This window comes from Theropithecus gelada, chromosome 10 (genome assembly GCF_003255815.1).
Source record: "Theropithecus gelada isolate Dixy chromosome 10, Tgel_1.0, whole genome shotgun sequence".
NCBI classification, from domain to species: Eukaryota; Metazoa; Chordata; class Mammalia; order Primates; family Cercopithecidae; genus Theropithecus; species Theropithecus gelada.
Window position 1 is genome coordinate 234,377 of NC_037678.1, and position 21,164 is coordinate 255,540.

General features: G+C 58.1%; 2 protein-coding genes across 3 annotated transcripts; one reads left to right on the plus strand and one right to left on the minus strand.

The window, feature by feature from the left end:
* Nucleotides 1-14: 14 nt before the first annotated feature.
* NCAPH2 (non-SMC condensin II complex subunit H2) lies at nucleotides 15-15,667 on the minus strand. Of its 2 annotated transcripts, none has more exons than XM_025398845.1 (20): nucleotides 15,435-15,667; nucleotides 6,726-6,827; nucleotides 5,811-5,866; nucleotides 5,632-5,716; nucleotides 5,484-5,552; nucleotides 5,241-5,320; nucleotides 5,018-5,160; nucleotides 4,563-4,646; nucleotides 3,974-4,104; nucleotides 2,347-2,418; nucleotides 1,910-1,976; nucleotides 1,680-1,787; nucleotides 1,489-1,542; nucleotides 1,278-1,348; nucleotides 1,093-1,186; nucleotides 930-1,001; nucleotides 779-828; nucleotides 578-679; nucleotides 334-483; nucleotides 15-265 (listed from the first exon to the last, which is right to left on the minus strand). In XM_025398845.1, exons 1-20 carry the CDS (start codon nucleotides 15,540-15,542, stop codon nucleotides 125-127), a joined length of 1,839 nt encoding a protein of 612 aa, XP_025254630.1. In that variant the 5' UTR covers nucleotides 15,543-15,667; the 3' UTR covers nucleotides 15-124. The 2 variants fall into 2 exon arrangements, with proteins under 2 accessions (XP_025254630.1, XP_025254631.1); XM_025398846.1 differs by having other exon boundaries at nucleotides 930-998; nucleotides 15,435-15,664.
* A 272-nt stretch (nucleotides 15,668-15,939) lies between these two features.
* On the plus strand, nucleotides 15,940-20,498 carry LMF2 (lipase maturation factor 2). The gene is made up of 14 exons (XM_025400289.1): nucleotides 15,940-16,190; nucleotides 16,744-16,997; nucleotides 17,101-17,129; nucleotides 17,259-17,476; nucleotides 17,548-17,726; nucleotides 17,961-18,102; nucleotides 18,255-18,389; nucleotides 18,460-18,565; nucleotides 18,641-18,737; nucleotides 18,810-18,992; nucleotides 19,064-19,232; nucleotides 19,327-19,438; nucleotides 19,555-19,651; nucleotides 19,748-20,498. Exons 1-14 carry the CDS (start codon nucleotides 16,097-16,099, stop codon nucleotides 20,054-20,056), a joined length of 2,124 nt encoding a protein of 707 aa, XP_025256074.1. The 5' UTR covers nucleotides 15,940-16,096; the 3' UTR covers nucleotides 20,057-20,498.
* Nucleotides 20,499-21,164: the final 666 nt, after the last annotated feature.

Genomic DNA, 21,164 nt, shown 5'->3' on the forward strand with positions numbered 1-21,164 from the left:
TGTACGTAAAAGGGTTTTTGGGGGAAGATGAGATGGCAACACTGCTTTATTAGGCCGGGCCAGCCAGGAGCAGATGCACGGCTCCTCAGTACACATCCCCCACCCCTGCCTTGGTGCTCCCCACTCAGTGCTGGGCCATGGAGGGGGCAGTGTAGGTCTGGAAGCGCTTGTGGGCTCGCTGGTGTGTGAGCAGTCTCAGGGACATGGTGTCCACGGCCGTCTCCAGCCCAGGCTGCTGGGTGATCTCCACTGTGTAGTCATTGGCCTGCAGGGGTGGGGCATCAGCAGGGTCTGGGAACCGTCTCCCCCTCCCACGCATCCCAGGCTACTCACCAGCTGCAGGGAGGCCAGCATGGAACGACACACCTCGAAGGCCGGCTGGCCAGCCACCAGCTCCGCAAAGGGGCACCACTCATTGAGCTGGGGGAACCGCGAGACCACCTGGTCCCCATAGGTGTGGATGTCAAAGGGTACATGCTGCTCCTGCACAGGGGAGGGGCATGTTGGCTGTGGAGAGAGGCAAGGCCTGGGACAGGCCTGCAGCAGACAGCTCTGGTTCCCAGCGACCCCGCCTCACCTGCTCCTGGAGCAGAGGCTGCACTGTGTCCTCCCAGTCCCTGATGCGCTGGCTCAGCTCTGTCTCCTGGACAAACTTCTGGGAGGTGGCGATGAAGAGCTCCTAGGAGAGGATCAGCAGGAGGTACTGCCTCCCAAGCAGGGCCTGGGCGCCTCTCACCTATCCCCCTCCCCTCCCCGTCCCTCTCTAACCCAGGCCTACCACATTCCTTCGAACCAGCTCCTCGTAGCTCAGGGACACCGGCACTGTGTCTGGGAAGGGGCAGCTGTGAGCTGGGCAGCTGAGGGGCCACACTCTCCCCTGCCCCCAGTTCCAGTGGCCCCTCAGCACTCCTAGCCCGCTGCCCACCTACCAAGGTCAGCAGCTTCCCTGGGGTCTGCTCCCTCAGGCTCCACATACTCCTCAGGTTCTAGAAAGTCATCTGCTGGGAGGTGGGAGAGTGGACAGCACAGAGGCAGCTAGTCAGCTGGCAGCAGGTGCCAAGCCCCGCCCCACCCCCACCGGCAGGCACCCACCTGCTGCCCCCAGGTCTTCCAGAGAATCCTCCAGGTGGTCCTCCTCTGCAGACCACAGCCCCTCCTCGGCCCTCGGCAGCCACTGCTCAGCCACCTGTCCAGAGACAGCATCTGTGAGGGGCACTGTCATCTCCCATCAGGGCCGCCACGGGGTCCTAGATCACAGCTGACCAGTTGGGACTTGCCTCCCTCCTCTGCAGCTTCCGGAGAGTTTCCAACTGCTCCTTCACGTGTGTCCAGTACAGGACCTCCATGTCTGCAGACAAAGACCTTGTGAAGGCTCCCTTGTCCTTCCCAGGCCCTGTGCCAGTCCACCCAAGGCTTTGGTGACACCAGGTGGGGGTAGAGGTAGGGGAAGGGGAGTAAAACTGTCTTCCCTGAGGACTTCAGCCTCACCTGCAAAGGACGGACCCTTTCGCCGAGGCCTCCGGCTGTCAGCATGGTCAGCATCTGTGAGAGAACATGGTCAGTACCAACCAGGCCAAGAGCTGCCCACGGCAGTGGGGAAAGGGCGTTGATCCTCCTCCACTGGCCCTGGCCCAGCCCCCAGCTCCCAGGGGTCCGGAGTGCATAGCACACCCACTCACAGGCAGCCAGGTACCACTGGTGGAAGTCCTGCAGCTTGGCAGCACCCTTCCTCTTGCGCTTCTGTCCCGGAGCCTCCTCCACACAGGGGGGCACAGAGTAAGGCCTACCTAGAGGCAAACAGGGACTGTCTTAGAGCTGCTGGGCAATCAGGGTGCAAAGCCCTCTCCCACCCCGCTACCTCATGCCCCAGCCAGGAGTACCTGAGCGGAGGTATCTTCCACCCAATTACCTTTCTTGAAGGGCTTAGACTCCAGGGAGTCAAAGGGGTCCAGGCTCTGCCAGGGCTCTGGAGTCTCCTGGGCACAGAGCACAAGAAGGCGCTGGAGGAGTAGGGGGTGCACAGCCGCCCTCCCAAAGGAGAAGTAGGGGGGTGCACAGCTACTCTCCCAAAGGAGGAGTAGGGGGTGCACAGCCGCCCTCCCAAAGCCCAGGCAACAAGTGCGGTGACAGCCTGGGACAGAGCCGACCACACTCAAATCCTGGATCACAGAGGGGAACACTCGAGGGAGGGTGGGGGCCCAGAGTCGCATGAGGGGGTCTCTAAGAGAGCAAGTGCAAAGGGCCACAGGCTGAGAACACCGCAGGAGCAAGAGCATGATGGGCAGGCAGCCAGTCCTCGAATCTGCCCGTCCCTCCCTGCCAGGGTCAGGGCCCCAACGCTCCTACCTTCACGCAGGATGCAGGCTCTGGGGCCCCCTCTCGCTCCCGCAGCATGTACCTCCTGGGCAGGGCAGCACTCTGCAAAGACAGTCACAGGGTCTCCACTTCTCCCCTTTCTCCACTCAAGGCTCTGGGTACCCCAGGAACTCCACCTTGGGTCAACATCAAGAACTCTACAAGGGCCGGGCACGGTGGTTCATGCCTGTAATCGAAGCGCTTTGGGAGGCCAAGGTGGGCAGATCACCTGAGGTCAAGAGTTTGAGACCAGCCTGGCCAACACGGTGAAACCCCGCCTCTACTAAAAATACAAAAAAAATTAGCCGGGCGTGGTGGCGCACACCTGTAATCCCACCTACTCAGGAGGCTGAGGCAGGAGAATCGCTTGAACCCAGGAGGCAGAGGTTGCAGCGAGCCAAGATCACGCCACTGCACTCCAGCCTGGGCAAAAGAACAAGACTTTGTCTAAAAAAAAAGAAAAATCCTACAGGGGCCAGACACAGTGGCTCACGCCCGTAATCCCAGTGCTTTGGGAGGCCAAGGCAGGCAGATCGTTTGAGCAAGGAGTTCCAGACCAGCCTGGGCAACGTAGTGAGACCCCGTCTCTACAAAAAATACGAAAATTAGCCGGGCGTGGTGGCACGCACCTATAGTCCCAGCTACTCGGGAGGCTGAGGTGGAAGGATCACCTGAGCCTAGAGAAGGTCAAGGCTGCAGTGAGCCAAGATCAGGCCACTGCACTCTACCCTGGGCAACAGAGCAAGACCCTGTCTCAAAAACAAACAAAAAAACCCTGCTAGTACTCTCTGGGGGCATTAAAACAAAAACCCGAAGAAAAACTTTAAAACACAAACAGTGGGCCGGACGCCGTGGCTCATGCCTGTAATCCCAGCACTTTGGGAGGCCAAGGCGGGTGGATGCCGGGCATGGTGGCAGGCGACTGTAGACCCAGCTACTCGGGAGGCTGAGGCAGGAATGGCGTGAACCCAGGAGGTGGAGCTTGTAGTGAGCCAAGATCGCACCACAGAACTCCAGCCTGGGTGACAGAGCGAGACTCTGTCTCGCAAAAAAAAAAAAAAAAAAAACACAAACAGTGGTCACGGGGTACTCTTCTTCAAAACTAAGAAAAACGAATAGAATATGACAAATATCCATGTCATCGACCAACCAGAGTGAAGAAACATTAGCATTTCCTCTGTATGCATCGGGTTGATTTTCTGCTTTAATAAATAAAACGGATTTCTTGGCTCTAGACTGCGTATAGTTGACCCTGGGGGTTGAGGGAGGCAGCAATGGCCTCCAGACACCCCCTCCTACCAGCCCAACTGCAGAAGAGGCGCCTCGGCGACCAGCGGCCATCCCAGGTAGCTGTGAGCTCGGCAGGGCCCAAACCCTTGGACGCCAGCCCACTACTCTGAAGATCATCAGTTCTGTCCAGAGAGGGGAGGAACACAGAAGCTGCCGTTCCAAAGGGCTGGCTGCAGGACGGGCTGCAAGACGGATGGGCTTCTGCCCCAGACCAATGGCCTGGGGCCAAGGCCATAGCACTGCCCTCCTTGTGCAAGCTGACTCAGCCCCAGAGCCAGGGTTGCCCAGTTCACAGCTCAGGCTCTGCAGGCCTCCATGTGGGTCCCACCTGCTGCGGGCTCCTGGGCTCCTCGGGCTCCAGAGTGGCCTTGGGGGCCGAGGCCTCAGGAAGGTCTACTGCCTCCTCTGCATCCTCGTCCTCACCCCCGCCCAGGGGCGTCGGGCCTTCTGGAGAGGTGCCTGGACAGGGAGCAAGAGAGTGATCAGCTCCAAGGAATGTCGAGACCAGACGGCACCAGAGGGACCCTGACGGCTACTTCCTCCCTCAGCTTTAGTCACGGAACCCAGAGGATTCAGCAGGTGCCTTGCACCCTCCTCGTCATGCTAGTGTGCTATGCTCTGTTTGGTTCATTTTATTTCTTGGCAAATGTTCCTCTTTAAATGCAGCCATCCACATCTGCCCAGAGAGGACACCCAGGAAGGCAGACGGCAGTCAGTGAACCAAGACGGGCTGAGGCTTAGGTAAGGCCAGGGGCTGTGGCTGCTTCCCCGGGGCGAGGCCTCATTCCCGTGGGCCATGGAAGGGGTGTGAGGCTGGCAGCTGACAGCAGCGCCTTGGACCCCTGTCCACTGAGAGCTGCCTCCCTGGTCCCCTCTTTGGCGGCCATGCCAGTCCCACCAGGGAGCTTTCTTCTCACCTGGGTCCTGGGAGAAGCCAGGTGCTGGGACAGGGCTCCGGCACACGGAAACTTCCATTGGTTGCTCCTCAGTCCTCCCGGCATCTGGGAGACAGGGATTGGACAAGGTCAGCCCAGCCCCTCTCCAGGCTGGTCCCTGCCTGGTGTTCAACAAGCCCCTCCAAGGGGCCAGCAGAAGGGCAGAGTCCAGCAGACTCCAGGCCTTGGGCTGGGGGAACACAGCAGGGCCCTGAGCCAGGCACCAGGTCCCTGGCACTGAGACCATGTTAACTTGTAATCAAGGCACAGCAGACGGGTGGGATGAGCACCAGCCAACCTGTCTAGACTGGAGCGGGCACCCAGAGAGAGGGAGCTCCCAAGACCAGAGGTGGCAAGCACAGGGCACCCCACAAGAGTCCACCCAGAAGACCCTCCCTCCCTTCCTTCCCACCAAGCCCCCGCATCCAAGCCCTCACCCTTCTGGGTCCTTGGCATGGAAGCGCCTGCTGGCTCCACGGGGGACATGCCCTCTGGCTCCAACATGAAAGCCCCTCTGGGGTGGGGAACGCACGTGTTCATCCTGAAATCCTTCCGGCTGGCCAGGACCTCACCCTGACGGCTGTGCGGGCGAAAACACGCCTGCTGTAGAGACCCTTCCCAGGCAGGCCTCCCTCGCCGTCGCTGGGCTCAGATCCCTACCTGTACAGGGGATTGTTGTTCTTCTCCACTTCATCAGGGGCCACCAGGGCCATGGGCAGGAGGGGGATGATGAGGACCTCCTGCATGGAGGCCGAGGGTGGGTGAGCCAGGCATCCTTCCACTCCAGTGGAGAACAGAGCCCACACAGGGCAGTGACACCTTCTCACACCCTATCAGCTCAACACAGCCCCAGGGAAAGTGCTGACCTCGCCCCAACCTAAGAGGGGCCAGGCCAGGACTCACGCTGGGCGCCTGATCGTTCTTGAGATCCACGTTAGTCCGGGAGTCAGGGAAGTCATCCAGCGACAGGAACTGGAGGGAGACAGAGCTCATGGGGGCCGAGCCCAGGCAAACACACAGTGGGCGGGGGCCACGTGCCCAAGAAACTCACCTCATTCTCTGCCTCCTGGGGGGCCCCAGAGCTGGCATCCCCATTGGCCCTGTCCTCCTGCACCGAAGAGAGCTGCTTGGCCCGCCTGAGAGAGAAAAGTATCCCATGGGCATCCCAGAAGCTGCGGGGGCCTCCCTGGCCACATGCAGGGCAGCACAGTGAGTGGCTCCAGAACTCACCTCTTTCCAGAGATGAAATCAAGGGCCTGGTAGACGAGTGAGTAGAGGTATTCCACCTGGTGACCAGACGCAGGCAGTGAGGACCCAGAAAGGAGGGGCCCACCCCCAAGGCCTTCCCAGCGGTGCCCTCCACGAGGCCTGGCCACTACCACCAAACCTCCAGTACAAGAAACCACCAATTTTGGTTCCAAAACTTAATTCTCAAATCAAACCACGAATCTCATGAGAATTACTTTACCAGCTGAGGCCACCCACATCTCTCCCCTGCCTGCTATGTTCCACGCAGCCGCCAAGCATGGCCTTCTCAACGGGTGACCTTGACGGCAGTGCGGTGCCCACAGTATGCCTCACACAGCCCTTGGTGGCCAGGCCCCTCGTGCTTGGCACCCACTCTGCCGGTGGCCTGTAGCCCTGCTGCTCCTCCGCCCATGTGCTCCTGCCAGCATCACCCTAGTTCCTCCTCCTCATGTCCTGGCCCTGCCCTGTCCCAGCTCCAGCCGCCATGGGGCCTGCAGGACACAGTCCTTCACCCACTTCCTGTCCTCCTCCTCCACAGAACCATGAGGGTAGTGGCTACGGATTTTTGAGGTGCTGACAATGAAGCACCCACAAGTAGAGGATGGGGAAGGGTAAGGTGGGTGCATGGGGCACCCTGGACTGTGCCCAAGTGCACACAGCAGGTGTCATTCCCCCAAGACAACAGAGCCCAACAGCACACAAGACCCTCCCTGCCTGGCTGTGCGATTTAAAATTAAAAAGAGTTCTTGGTGTTGGAAGGTGCCGAGGAAGTGGCTGAGACCTGAGGAGAGAGGGAGGTAGGTCACAGACGGGATGACCACTGCGCCTGCCCCAGAAGAACTGACTGCGGTCCCACTGGCCACCGAAATGCCAAGACCAGCGTCAAGCAGGGCCCACCTTCTTACTGTAGACGCAGGCAGAGCCCTGGATCAACAATGCTGCCTCAATGAAGTTCATTGTGGTCTTGCCTTCGTCAAAAGAAATGCAGATCTGATCCAGCTGCAAGAAACAACACAAGGGCAGGGGAATCCAAGGGCCAGTCTGCACTTGCTGCTTCCAGGGCAGCCCCACCCATCATTGGTCTCTGCCCAGCACCTCCTGAGACGGGTAGCGCGAGCTCTGCTGTGGGCTCCCCGGTTGTCCCTGGTGTTTGGGTGGACAGACAGGTCTCCGTGTTTCCTCCTACTTCCTATAACAAAAACCTGTTTTGGAAGTGGAAGGCCCCCAGGGCACACTGTCTGCAAACAACCAGGGCAGCACAGCGGCTCACTCCACAAGGCGCCGCCTCCACAAGGCGCCATAAGCTGACAGGCTCCAGCAGGAAGACCCCTGACACAGAGAAGAAAAGGAAACCTCAGGGGTAAGAAAAGCAGAGACAAAATGCTCAGGTTTCCATCCTTTGGGCAGAGAACTCAGGAAACAGTTACGGATTAGTCATTATCCTTCCTCTGCCCCCCTCAGCCTCCCGGAGCCCCAGCTCCTGTCACCCCTTAAATGTCAGTGTCCCAGGCATTCCACCCTCAGCCTCTCTTCTTCCCATGCAGCCCCCGCCATGCACATTCCTTCATCCCATGCCCAAGCTGCCAACCATGAGCCAACGAGCCCCAAACCCATCCTGACCAGCTCTCTCCTCAACTCTGGGGCTGCATTCACAGCTGGCTGCAGAGTACATTCAAATGTCCCCAAACACTTCACTTCCATACTTAACCCAAGATCCTCCCCAACGCTGGCTCATCTGTATTCCTTCTCAGCAAACGACACTTAGAAAAAACAAAAGGCCAGGCGCGGTGGCTCAAGCCTGTAATCCCAGCACTTTAGGAGGCTGAGGCAGGCGGATCATGAGGTCACGAGATCGAGACCATCCTGGCTAACACGGTGAAACCCCATCTCTGCTAAAAATACAAAAAATGAGCCGGGCGTGGTGGCGGGCGCCTGTAGTCCCAGCTACTCGAGAGGCTGAGGCAGGAGAATGGCGTGAACCCCGGAGGCAGAGCTTGCAGTGAGCCGAGATCGCGCCACTGCACTCCAGCCTGAGCAACAGAGCAAGACTCCGTCTAAAGAAAAAAAAAAAAAAAAAAAGGCCGGGCGCAGTGGCTCAGGCCTGTAATCCCAGCACTTTGGAAGGCCGAGGCGGGCAGATCATGAGGTCAAGAGATTGAGACCATCCTGGCTAACACAGTGAAACCCTGTCTCTACTAAAACTACAAAAAATTAGCCGGGAGTGGTGGGGGGCGCCAGTAGTCCCAGCTACTCAGCTACTCCGGAGGCTGAGGGAGGAGAATGGCGTGAACCCAAGAGGCGGAGCTTGCAGTAAGCGGAGATCGGAGATCGTGCCACTGCACTCCAGCCTGGGCGAGTACATTCAAATGTCCCCAAACACTTTACTTATACTTAACCCAAGATCTTCCCCAACGCTGTGGCTCGTTGGTATTCCTTCTCAGCAAATGACACTCAAACAAAACAAAACAAAACAAAACAGGCTGGTATGGCGGCTTTGAGCGAGACTCCGTCTCAAAAAAAAAAAAAAGTTTTTGTAGAGACAGGGTCTCTCTGTTGCCCAGGCTGGTCTCAAACTCCTGGCCTCCAGCGATCCTCCTGCCTCAGCCTCCCAAAGCACGGGGATCACAGGCATGCGCCACCGCGCCCAGCCACAAGCGACACTTTGAAGCCCCTGTGTGTCTTTCCAGCTCTTCAATTTTGCATTTCCATCTGCCTGGAATGCCCACCCCCAACTGTCCCCATGCAAACTCTTTTTCAGAGCCCCTCCATTCCTGGGGCCTCCGTGCAGCTCCATTAGTGTGATCGTGTCCCTTAGTGAACTGTGAGCAGCATTAGTGTAATTCCAGCCTTCTGTTCAGTGCCCGACCCCGGTGCCCAGTAAATATCTGATTAACACATGCATAGGTAATGTCAAAGCTAAGCCTGGAAAACGCAGAGGCTCACCAGACAGATGAAGGGAACATGAAGGCAGCTAGCTGAGACTGGACACATCTCTTCAGGAAAATGAGCATGATCTAAACATGGCCAAAGCGTGCAGTGTGCTGGGGACAGGCAAGATTTCGGGCACCATGGTAGCACGAAGAGGGGGAAAGGCTGGGAAGCCATCCCCAAGGGGAGTCACTTCCATAGCTCTTGAAGGATAAAGGGTGTTTGTCGGATCTGGGAGGAAGGGAGAGGAAACAGCAGCATGGCTGTCTACGGAGTGTGAGGACCCTGGGGGTGTTCAGGACCTGAAGAGCTGGCCCAGAAAGAAGGGAACATGGAGGAGATGGCGGCCTGGAAGCCGAGCTGCAGAGGTGGCCCTTCTCTCCAGTGACCCTCAGCCCGGCCGGCTTGCCCACTCCCAGGACACCGGGCCTCATTTGTCTTCTCACTTCCGCAGGTTGGATCTGCCATCTGAGCCCAAACCCACACGTCCAGCTGCCTTCTTCAAACATTGCTTGGATGTCTTCACCAAGATTCACACTGAATGCATCCACACTGAACTCCAGATACCCCCCAACCCACCTGCCCAGAAACCCAGGGGTTCCTCTCCATAGTCATCCCCATTCTGGCCCCACCACCTCCCCTTTTGCTTCTGCACTGACAGGGCTCCTCCTGCCCTTCGCTCCCCTCACATCCACTCTCCACACTCTGCTCAGTGCCTCTGTTTAGGATTTTGAGTTTTTCGTAAGAGTGGCAGGAAAAACCCAAAATCTTAAATGGAGCCGGAGGGAGGCCTCCATGCTGGCCAGCCTCCCTCTCCAGCTGCCTGCCCTCCTCTGCTCTGTACTCCCAACTCAGAACCTTCCGTTTTGTTTCGTTTTGTTTTCTGAGACAGAGTCTTACTCTGTCACCCAAGCTGGAATGCAGGGGTGCAATCTCAGCTCACTGCCACCTCCCCCTCCCGGGTTCAAGTAATTCTCCCTGCCTGAGCTTCCTGAGTAGCTGGACTTATAGGCACCCGGCTAATTTTTGTAAAAACTCCAAACCTGCCAACGCCAGGTTTCCTCCACCCGGAACATTTTTTTTTTTTTTTTTTTTTTGAGACGGAGTCTCGCTCTGTCGCCCAGGCTGGAGTGCAGTGGCCGGATCTCAGCTCACTGCAAGCTCCGCCTCCCGGGTTCACGCCATTCTCCTGCCTCAGCCTCCCGAGTAGCTGGGACTACAGGCGCTGCCACCTCGCCCGGCTAGTTTTTTGTATTTTCAGTAGAGACGGGGTTTCACCGTGTTAGCCAGGATGGTCTCGATCTCCTGACCTCGTGATCCGCCCGTCTCGGCCTCCCAAAGTGCTGGGATTACAGGCTTGAGCCACCGCACCCGGCCACCCGGAACATTCTTTAGCTCTCCATAATTAAGCAACTACTTTCATCCGAAACTTGGTCTCCCAAACTCTCCATAGGACCATGTATTTTCTTTCAAATCCCTCGTAAGTTTCTGCTGTTTTTTTTTTTTTTTTTTTTTTTTTTTTTTTGAGATGGAGTCTCGCTCTGCCGCCCAGGCTGCAGTGCAGTGGCCGGATCTCAGCTCGCTGCAAGCTCCGCCTCCCGGGTTTACGCCATTCTCCTGCCTCAGCCTCCCGAGTAGCTGGGACTACAGGCACACGCCACCTCGCCCGGCTAGTTTTTTGTATTTTTTTTTAGTAGAGACGGGGTTTCACCGTGTCAGCCAGGATGGTCTTGATCTCCTGACCTCGTGATCCGCCCGTCTCGGCCTCCCAAAGTGCTGGGATTACAGGCTTGAGCCACCGCGCCCGGCCAGTTTCTGCTGTTTTTTTGTTTGTTTTTTTGAGATGGAGTCTCACTCTGTTGTCCAGGCTGGAGTGCAGTGGCGTGATCTTGGCTCACTGCAACCCCTGCCTCCCAGGTTCAAGCGATTTTCCTGCCTCACCCTACCAAGTAACTGGGACTACAGGTGTGTACCACCATACCCGGCTAATTTTTTGTATTTTCAGTAGAAACAGGTTTTCACCATGTTAGTCAGGCTGGTCTCGAACTCCTAACCTCAAACGATCCACCTGCCTTGGCCTCCCAAAGTACTAGGATTACAGGCGTGAGCCACCATGCCTGGCCATCAGTTTCTGACTACACAAAGTCACCCGCAGCGGTGGAGGATGGATTCTGATCTGCCACTAACCACTGATCATTCAGGGCACATCTCTACTGCCTCTACTAACAGGGTTTTTGTGAGGACTCCACATTCATATGTGTAAAGCACATAAAACAGGTGCTTAACACAAGCAAGCACCAAATGTGTATTTATTATACCTCCATGCGGTTACTCTGTTGGGCCCGTCTTCCCATGACAGTGGGGGCCCTGGCATAGTGAGGGTTATCATTTGCTTTGCTTGGCACTATTTTTTCAAAGTTTAACATGGTTCTTGGCACACAATTCACAACTAACAACCATGAATAAATAAATGGATAAAAGAGGGTAGGATCACGGCAGTATTAGAAAAAGAACATTCTGGCCAGTGCAGTGGCTCACACCTATAATTCCAGCATTCTGGGAGGCCAAGGTAGGTGGATCGCTTGAGCTGGGAGTTTGAGAACAGCCTGGGCAACACAGTGACACCCCATCTCTACCAAAAATACAAAAAATTAGCCGTGCAGTGGCACGTGCCTGCAGTCCCAGCTACTTGGGAGATGGGAGGATCACTTGAGCCTGGAAGGTCAAGGCTGCAGTGAGCCATGATTGCACCACTGCACTCTAGCCTGGGCAACAGGGCAAGACCCTATCTAAAAACAAAAAACAAAAAACAACAAAAAAGAAAAAGAACATCGTGGTAGTGTGTGAAAAATGAAAGAAGGAAAAAGATAATACTAGAAACCAGGAAATGAGGACTTCAAGCAGCAGAGGTTTGGAAGAGCAGACACAAGAAAGCAGGAAGGGAGCTGACCAAGCCAGCAAGGAGATTCACCAAGTGAACAGGTGTCCCCATGGACCCTGCTTGATCTGAAAACCTGAATCCACAGGAGCTCTGCCCAGCACAGTTTCCTGTATTTTCTCAGCCAACTATGCATCAGAGCAGAGAAGTTCAGTCATCAGACACATGTGCATTTAACAAACACTTTAACATCCACATCTATGTGCCAGGCACTCTACTAAACAGAGAAAAGAGGGCATAAGCATGGTCCCTGCCCTGGCAGAATTCACATTCTAGGGTGGAGACAGGCCACAAACAGGTTGAGTTGAAGAATGGCTTGTGGCCAGGCGCAGTGGCTCACACCTGCAATCCCAGCACTTTGGGAGGCTGAGGTGGGCGGATCACGAGGTCAGGAGTTGGAGGCCAGCCTGGCCAACACGGTGAAACCCTGTCTCTACGAAAAATACAAAAATTAGCCGGGCGTGCTGGCAGGCGCCTGTAATCCCGGCTACTCGAGACTGAGGCAGGAGAATCGCTTGAACCCAGAAGATGGAGGCTGCAGCGAGCCGAGATTGCGCCACTGCACTCCAGCCTGGGTGACAGAGTGACAGTCTGCCTCAAAAAAATAAACATATAAATAAATAAAATATTTTTTGGCAAGGCGCGGTGACTCACGCCTATAATCCTAGCACTCTAGGAGGCCGACACAGGTGGATCACGAGGTCAGGAGATCAAGACCATCCCGGCTAACACGGTGAAACCCCGTCTCTACTAAAAATACAAAAAATTAGCCAGGTGTGGTGGCAGGTGCCTGCAGTCCCAGCTACTCAGGAGGCTGAGGCAGGAGAATGACATGGACCCAGGAGGCGGAGTTTGCAGTGAGCCGAGATCACGCCACTGCACTCCAGCCTGGGTGACAGAGCAAGGCTCTGTCTCAAAAAAAAAATAATAATTTTTTAAAAATGGCTTATAATAAACATTCTAAAGTATATAAGGTGCTGAGATGGAGAGAACTATTTTAGATAGAGTGGTCAGCTGACATTTACACTAAGATCTAAAGAATGAAAAGGACTCAGTCAGTTAGGTGTGGTGGCTCACATCTGTAAGCCCAGCACTTTGGAAAGAGGCAGAGCTGGGTGGATCACCTGAGGTCAGGAGTACAAGCCCGCCTGGCCAATGTGGCGAAACCCGTCTCTATCAAAAACACAAAAATTAGCGGGGCATGGTGGTGCATGCCCGTAATCCCAGCTACTCGGGAAGCTGAGGCAGAAGAATCACTTGAACCCGGGAGGCGGAGGTTGCAGTGAGCCAAGACTGTGCTACTGTACTCCAGCCTGGGCAATAGAGCAAGACTCCATCTCAAAAAAAAAAAAAAAAGGAAAAGAAAAGAAAAGAAAAAAAGAAAAAAGAAAACAGACTCAGTCATTAAAAGAATATTCCCAGTCAGGTGTGGTGGTGCACACCTGTAGTCCCAGCTACCTGAGAAGCTGAGGCAGGAGGACTGCTTGAGCACAGCAGTTTGAGACCAGCCTGGGCAACATAGTAAGATCCTCCTCTCTGATTTTTTTTCTTCTTGTCCTTGCCATATGAAGTCTCTCTTCAGTTAAAAACAAAAAAGGGGCTGGGCGCGGTGGCTCACGCCTGTAATCCCAGCACTTTGGATGGCTGAGGCGGGCGGATCACGAGGTCAGGAGATCGAGACCATCCTGGCCAACACGGTGAAATCCCGTCTCTACTAAAAATACAAAAAATTAGCCCGGTGTGGTGGCGGCACCTGTAGTCCCAGCTACTCTGGAGGCTGAGGCAGAATGGCGTGAACCCGGGAGGCGGAGCTTGCAGTGAGCCAAGATCACGCCACTGCACTCCCGCCTGGGCAACAGAGCAAGACTCCATCTCGCAAAAAAATAAAATAAAATAAAAAATAAGGCCGGGCGCGGTGGCTCAAGCCTGTAATCCCAGCACTTTGGGAGGCCGAGACGGGCGGATCACGAGGTCAGGAGATCGAGACCATCCTGGCTAACACGGTGAAACCCCGTCTCTACTAAAAAAATACAAAAAACTAGCCAGGCGAGGTGGCGGGTGCCTGTAGTCCCAGCTACTCGGGAGGCTGAGGCAGGAGAATGGCGTGAACCCGGGAGGCGGAGCTTGCAGTGAGCCGAGATCCGGCCACTGCACTCCAGCCTGGGTGACAGAGCAAGACTCCGTCTCAAAAAAAAAAAAAATAAAATAAAATAAATAAAATAAAATAAAATAAAATAAAAAATAAAAACAAAAAAGAACATTCCCAAGTGGAGCAGAGAGCATGAAGACCTTCCACCAAGAAAAAGCTTGGGGTGCCACAGGTTGACTGGTTCAAAAGAAGATACAAAATAGCCCAAAATGAGGCTAAAACGGGGAGCAGAGCCAGGTTCAGGGGAGGAAATTTGGGTTTTATTCTGAGCGTAACGGAAAGCCACTGAGGGGTTTTAGGCAGAAAACAGTGCTGTGGCTGGATTTTAATTTTTAAGGGTCATACTTGCTGCTGGTTGGAGCACGAATCGGAGAGGGACAAAAATAGGGATAAGGGAACCCAAATAGGAAGGTTTTACACAGATCCAGGCCAGAGACAATGCTGGCCTAGACCAGATAAAGTGGCGAACAGATGAATTCAAGTGATATTCTGGTGGTATAACTGATGGAATTCATGGGTGAACTGGGTGTTAAGTGTGGGGCTTCACTATAGTCACATTCAGCTTTTGCCTTTGAACAGTGGTGCCATTTTCCGAGATGGGAAAGGCTGAGGTTTAAGCAGAAAAATGAAGAGTTCCACTTTAAATATGTTAAATGAGATGTTTATGTAACGCCCAGTAGATGTCAAGAGAGCAACTGGATATGTAAAGTAGATCTGGAGGAAAGACCTGGGATAGATGGAGCTGCAGATCTGGTAGTTGTCCTAATACAGGCGATATTTAAAAATCATAGAAATAAATGACACTGTTCAGGGGAAATGCATCAGAAGATCACCCAGGCCCTGTCCTGAGGAACTCAACACTTAAGAGACTAGATAGAAGAAAAAAAGCAGGCAATGAAATAGGGAAAAAATCTTACTACTATGTTTCAAAAAGGAAGGAGTAGCCAGTCCACCAAATGCTGATTTGAGTAAGAGGACACTTCCAGTGTTCCATGGACTGGGTAGGGTGGAGATCACTGTTGATCAAAACAAGAAACATTTAAGTGTCGTGGACGCCAGACTGAGCTGGGCTGAGGAGTGAAAATGAAGTGCAGATACGGAGCAGACAACTTAACAGAGGTCGAGACAGGGCTGTCAAATATGGAAGAAACACTAATCGCTAACAGAATGGAGCACAGCAATAGCCTGAAATTGGTTTGAAAATCCAAGATAAAAAATCCCTCTGACGTCGTGATCCAGACCTCTCAAACACACAAGCATGCTCCTAATAACTGCAACAAAAGCAATAACGCTTTCTAGACTATTCCACTGCGTTGGGGAAACGGCTGGTCACCACCCACTCAATCATTCACACGGTTCGCTGACGGGTAGACACCTGCAATGACAGCTCCACGCTAATCTAACAAGGGATGATTTGGGGAGGCAGAGATGGATTTTAAAAAGAAGCAGGGAGCCCGAAGACCAGCGCGGCCAGAGCGCCAGATGGCCATAAGCGTGGAGGCTGCGGGACGCCCACAGCCCCGGGCCCGGAGCCCCCGCCCCGCAGGCCCACCCGCCGGCCCACCCCGCGCCACTCCCCCACCACCCTCACCTCCTCCAGATACTCGCCCAGCTGGGCCGCCACGTCCACCTCCCAGTTCTTGGTGAGATCGCGGATGGGCTGCAAGAGGTGAGCGAAGCGCGCCTCCACGTCCTCCATGTCCGGGAGGGAACGGGCGGCAAAGGGACCGTAGGGCTGCCTTCCGAGGGGTACGGCGCCCTCAGCCCGCCACTAGTTCTGGCGCCATTTTGCTGTTCCCGCCCAGGAAAATGCGTAGGCGCGGCGTCGCGCGCATGTCTATGACGTAACGCGGGCCAAAGCCCAAGAGGCGATGCCCCGCGCCGCGCGACCGGAACGCACCGGAAGAGTCGCGGCGCAGGGTCGGCGCCGGGGCCGAAGGCGGCGGGCGGTGGGCGGGGCTTTGGGCTGCCGCCGGTTTGGACGGGCGGGCTTTTGGGCCCGCCGTGGGTGGGGCGGGACGGGGCGGGGCGGGACCTGGGGCTGCCGCGGGTTGGGCGGGCGGAGCAGTGAGGAGGCGGGGCCTCGGGCTGCCGCCGGCGAGGTAGGGCGGGACCTGGAGCTGCCGCGGGCGGGCGGGCGGGCCGAGGAGGCGGGGCTTGGGGGGGGCTGCCGCAGGCGGGGTGGGCGGGGCCTGGAGCTGCCGCGGGCGGGCGGAGAGGGCGGACCCTGCTCTAGCGGGCCGCGTAGCGGACATGGCGGGCTCCCGGCTCCCGCGGCGGCTCTTCCTCCAGGGCGTGGCGGCCGTCTTCATGTTCGCCTTCGCTTCCCTCTACACGCAGATCCCAGGTGAAGGCACCCAGGGTGGAACACCCCCAGCCTCGGCGCGGGACCCTGTGTTCTCTTTTCTCTGTGCCCGGCATTCACGCAGTCTGGGGTTGGGAGTGAGGGCCAGGCCTTGGCGTGGCCAGAGGGGGTAAGGGGCGGAGGTTCGTGTCCTGCAGGCCGCTGTGGGGGTAGGAATCGGTGCGGTGATCCGTTTGCTGTGAGGCTCTGGACTCTGACCTGGGGTGGGGGACAGAACTCTGAGAGAGGTGGGAGAGCGGCTTCCTCCCAGACCTGGTGGGGCGGGTAGGAAGTCGGGCTGAGACCTGGAAGAGGGCAGTGGGCTGTGCTGGGTGGAGGCCGTGACCCCGCTAGTTGAGCAGGCCTCTAGCCCTGGGACGGGGTTTTGACAGGTCCTGACCTGAGGGACGGGCTCTGGAGGGACCGCGGACCCTGACCTAGGGATGGAGGTATCCGCTTGCTCTGACCTAGGTTAGGGGGTCTGCAGGCCCTGACTCAGAGGTAGTCTAGTCTGCAAGGGCTGTCCAGGGCCTGGCCCTGACGTGCCCTCCCACAGGCCTGTATGGCCCCGAGGGCATCCTACCTGCAAGGAAGACGCTGCGGCCGCAGGGCAAGGGCCGCTGGCAGCAACTGTGGGAGACCCCGACGCTGCTATGGGAAGCGCCGAGACTGGGGCTGGACACGGCCCAGGGCCTGGAGCTGCTGAGCCTGCTGGGCGCACTATTGGCCCTGGGGGCCCTGCTGCTGAGCCCACTGCGTCACCCCGTCGTCTACCTGCTACTTTGGGCTGCCTACCTTTCGGCCTGCCAGGCAAGTGGGACCCCTGTGACCAGCTCAGTCCACCCCTACCCCTGCCTCTGCCTTACCTGAGTCCACAGACACACTTGCTCTCTGACGGCCCCTCTCTCTGCAGGTGGGCCAGGTGTTCCTTTATTTCCAGTGGTGAGTGACCGCTGGGCCTGGGGCTGCGGGAGGCTGGGTGGGGGTGGGGTAGGGCCTCTCCTGGGAGGACCCTCCCAGGGGAGCAGCTGTGTCGGGAGGAGCACTTGGTGCTATTTTCTGTCCCCATAGGGACTCCCTGCTGCTAGAGACTGGCTTCCTGGCCGTGCTGGTGGCCCCGCTGAGGCCAGCCTCCCATCGCAAGCAGGCCCCCCAGGGCGGGCGGGCAGGGGCCCTGCCCCATGAAGATCTCCCCTTCTGGCTGGTGCGCTGGCTGCTGTTCCGCCTCATGTTCGCCTCAGGCGTGGTCAAGCTGACCAGTCGCTGCCCCGCGTGGTGGGGGCTCACTGGTGAGGGGCCCTTCCTGGACCTGGGGTGGTCTGGGGGCTCTGCCAGCCCTGACTCCTGCTCTCGCCTGCAGCCCTCACCTACCACTACGAGACCCAGTGCCTGCCCACGCCCGCCGCCTGGTTCGCACACCACCTGCCTGTCTGGCTGCACAAGCTCAGCGTGGTGGCCACCTTCCTAATCGAGATCGCCGTGCCGCCCCTGTTCTTCGCCCCCATCCGACGCCTGCGTTTGGCTGCCTTCTACTCGCAGGTAGGTGAGAGCTGCAGCTGTCAGAGAGAGGCAGACAAGGCTCGGCCTTCAGTGCTGCTCAGCGTGCCCTGGTGGGGACAGGGTGGCTCCCGGGGACAGGTGGCAACCGCTGTTGGGAAGGCCTTGTAGCAGAGGGATGCGCCCCGCAGGATGGAGGTGGGTGCCTACTAGGTAGGGCTGCATCACAGGGTCGGGCGTCCGTCTCAGGGAGCATTGAGAGTGGGCCGCCCCCAGGTGCTGCTGCAGGTCCTGATTATCATCACTGGCAACTACAACTTCTTCAACCTGATGACGCTGGTGCTCACCACTGCGCTGCTAGACGACCAGCACCTGGCTGCTGAGCCTGGCCATGGCAGCCGCAAGAAGACGACCACCTGTGCGTGTCACTCGTCCTGGGTTCGCTGTCGCTAGCCCCCTGCCCTCCCGGGGGTTCTCCCCTCCAACACCCCCACAGGACTCCCACTCTAACTGCACCCCAGCCCCCTGGCTAGGGACCCTCTGCTGACCCATGACTGTCCTGCCCCACAGCCTGGCCCAAGGCCCTGCTGGCCACACTGTCGCTGCTGCTGGAACTAGCTGTCTACGGGCTTCTGACCTATGGCACTGTGCACTACTTTGGCCTGGAGGTTGACTGGCAGCAGCGCACCATCCACTCCAGAACCAGTGAGTGCCGACTTGGGGGGGGGCCAGAGGGCAGGGGTGGACCAGTCCTCACACTCCCCTTCTCCGCCAGCTTTCACCTTCCACCAGTTCTCTCAGTGGCTAAAGACACTGACGCTGCCCACCGTGTGGCTGGGTGTGGCCTCCCTGGCCTGGGAGCTGCTGAGTGCCCTCTGGAGGTACATGGCCCAGGAAGCGGGGAGGGGGCACAGGTGTGCAGGGCCGCCATGACGACCTTGGGTCCCTACCCACAGGTGGACCCAGGTGCGGGGCTGGCTACGGAAGTTCAGTGCTGCAGTCAAACTGTCCCTTGTGAGCACTGCGACTGTGGCCTTGTTCTTGATCAGCCTGGTGGGTAGCACTGCAGGGCTGGGGGGCAGGCCGGGGGCAGGACAGCCCTGAGAACCGCCCACCTGCCTCCAGGTGCCGTACTCCTACGTGGAGCCCGGGACCCATGGGCGCCTCTGGACTGGGGCCCACCGCCTGTTTGGCGCCGTGGAGCACCTGCAGCTGGCCAACTCCTACGGCCTCTTCCGCCGCATGACCGGGCTTGGTGGGCGGCCTGAGGTGGTGCTGGAGGGCAGCTACGATGGCCACCACTGGACGGTGAGCCCTCACAGGGCGGGCAGGGTGGGGCCCAGGTCAGCTGGCCCAGCTGACTTTGGCCTGCCTGGCAGGAGATCGAGTTCATGTATAAGCCCGGGAACCTGAGCCGGCCTCCCCCAGTTGTGGTGCCCCACCAACCACGCCTGGATTGGCAAATGTGGTTTGCAGCCCTGGGCCCGCACACGCACAGCCCGTGGTTCACAAGCCTGGTCTTGCGCCTGCTGCAGGGCAAGGAGCCAGGTGCGAAGCGGGGTGGGGAGGGGCAGGGTGGAGAGGGAGACAGGAGGGGGCGGGGAGGGTACTGCAGGAGCCACACTGACCCCTCTCGCTGCAGTGATCCGCCTCATCCAGAGTCAAGTGGCCAGGTATCCCTTCCACAAGCAGCCGCCCACCTATGTCCGAGCCCAGCGCTACAAGTACTGGTTCTCCCAGCCTGGAGAGCAAGGGTAAGGCCGGGCACCGGGTGGGGTGTGGAGCCCGGGGAGCAGGGGTAAGGCCGGGCACCGGGTGGGGTGTGGAGCCCGAGGTGCCGCCAGGCTCTGAACATCAGGTCCCGCTGCAGCCAGTGGTGGCGGCGCCAGTGGGTGGAGGAGTTCTTCCCACCCGTGTCCCTGGGAGACCCGACGCTGGAGACACTGCTCAGGCAGTTTGGGCTGCAGGTAAGGGGGTATCAGCCAGGCTAGGGGAGGTGGCAGGGGTGACCCTAGCCTCCTGGGGTGAACCCAGTAAGCACTTCCCCAATCTCCCTCCCACAGGACAAGAGCCCACCCCGGGCCCGCAGTGCCAACAGCACTCTGGCCCAGGCCCTCCACTGGACTCGCACTCAGCTGTCTCCTCTGGAGGCCCCCGCCCTGCTCTGGGGGCTCCTTGTGGCCATAGGGGCTGTCAGAGTTGTGCAGGCCCTGCTAGCACCCTGGTCTCTCCGGTCCTCCCCCCTGGCACCAGCCAGCGGGGAGAAGCGCAGGCCAGCCCCCCATAAAGACTCTGGAGCTGCCTCCGAACAGGCCACCCCAGCCCCCAACCCCTGTACCAGTAGTTCACGGACCGCCCGGCGAAAGAAGTAGTTGTGTTCTCCGGGCCACGCATCCTGAGAGGGTTGGGTCCCTGGGACTGCTCTGGCCTCCGGCAGGACAGGACCCAGCCACTGTGCCTTAGCTGACCCTGCAGGGCCGGGCACAGGTTGGGGGGCTGCCCCTGGGGTTTGCAGGGTGCTGCATTGAGGGCTCCAGGCCCCACCGCCACGCCAGCCACGCCCCTCCCCAGGACTCCCACTGTTGCCTCTGTGATTGGCCCAGGAGGGAAACACAACCCAGCTCAAGACCCTTCCCCTGCCCTGGGCTGTGGGGGTCTGAGTCTGGAACCCCCACCCCAGGCCCCATGCCGGAGGGGAAGAGGCTGACTCTCAGGGAAAGAGGGGAAGCACCGTCATCTTCCACGTCATCTTCACACCAGCCCATCCTGCCCTTTAGATCTGGGCACCAATAAAGGCGTCTTTTGTGCTTGGCTGTGTGCCTGGTGCTGCTTTCACGGGAGGCCTGAGGATGGGAGTGTCTCCCCTACTCCGGGCAGTGGGCGTCCAGAGCACCGTCAGGCTCCCCCACGGTGTGGCCCCCCAGGCACCCTCCTGCCCCATCCTTGGCATTCTCTGTAAGGAGGCCTGGCTTGGCGTTGTCCATTGCCTGACCACAAAGGAGCCTCAGGCCTGGCACAGCCCAGTGGACCTGTCAGCTCCATACTCCAAGGCTGGTGGTGGAGCTGGTCCCTCCCTTCCCTCCTGCTCACATTTCCTGGCCTCAGGAAAGGATGGAAGGGCCAGAGTGGGCAGGGAGTGAAGGAGAGGTGAGGTGGGCGAGTTAATAGAGGCTCCTCTGCAGAGTGAAGCCAGGGGGAGGGGAGCTGGAGGCCCTGGGTTGGGACGGAGGAGGGAAGGTGCATCTGACGCCCCCAACCTCGATCGTAGGAAGAAGACAGCAGCAGAGAAAGCAGTCAGGGCACCGTCCAGGTTTCCATTTGGGGTCAGGTTATCAATTGGAGGTCACCGCCCACCCTGGAAACTCACAGCACAGCTTCCTCTGCCTCTGGCCCGTCCTTGGTACAGCCCCCATCTCCTGCTCTCCCGCCAGACCCCTGGGCAGCTCCCACTATACCCAGCTCCCTCACGTCGCTGACCTC

Bases quoted from the DNA above. Each gene is read 5' to 3' on its own strand.
- NCAPH2 (XM_025398845.1), bottom strand. From the start codon at position 15,542: ATGGAGGACGTGGAGGCGCGCTTCGCTCACCTCTTGCAGCCCATCCGC. The intron at 1,788-1,909 runs GTAATTGGGTGG...GTTTGCCTCTAG, and splicing joins GTCTAAGCCCTTCAAGAAAG to GTAGGCCTTACTCTGTGCCC. The intron at 1,349-1,488 runs GTGAGGCTGAAG...CTTTGTCTGCAG, and splicing joins AAAGGGTCCGTCCTTTGCAG to ACATGGAGGTCCTGTACTGG.
- LMF2 (XM_025400289.1), top strand. From the start codon at position 16,097: ATGGCGGGCTCCCGGCTCCCGCGGCGGCTCTTCCTCCAGGGCGTGGCG. The intron at 18,566-18,640 runs GTACATGGCCCA...CCCTACCCACAG, and splicing joins CTGCTGAGTGCCCTCTGGAG to GTGGACCCAGGTGCGGGGCT. The intron at 18,993-19,063 runs GTGAGCCCTCAC...CCTGCCTGGCAG, and splicing joins ACGATGGCCACCACTGGACG to GAGATCGAGTTCATGTATAA.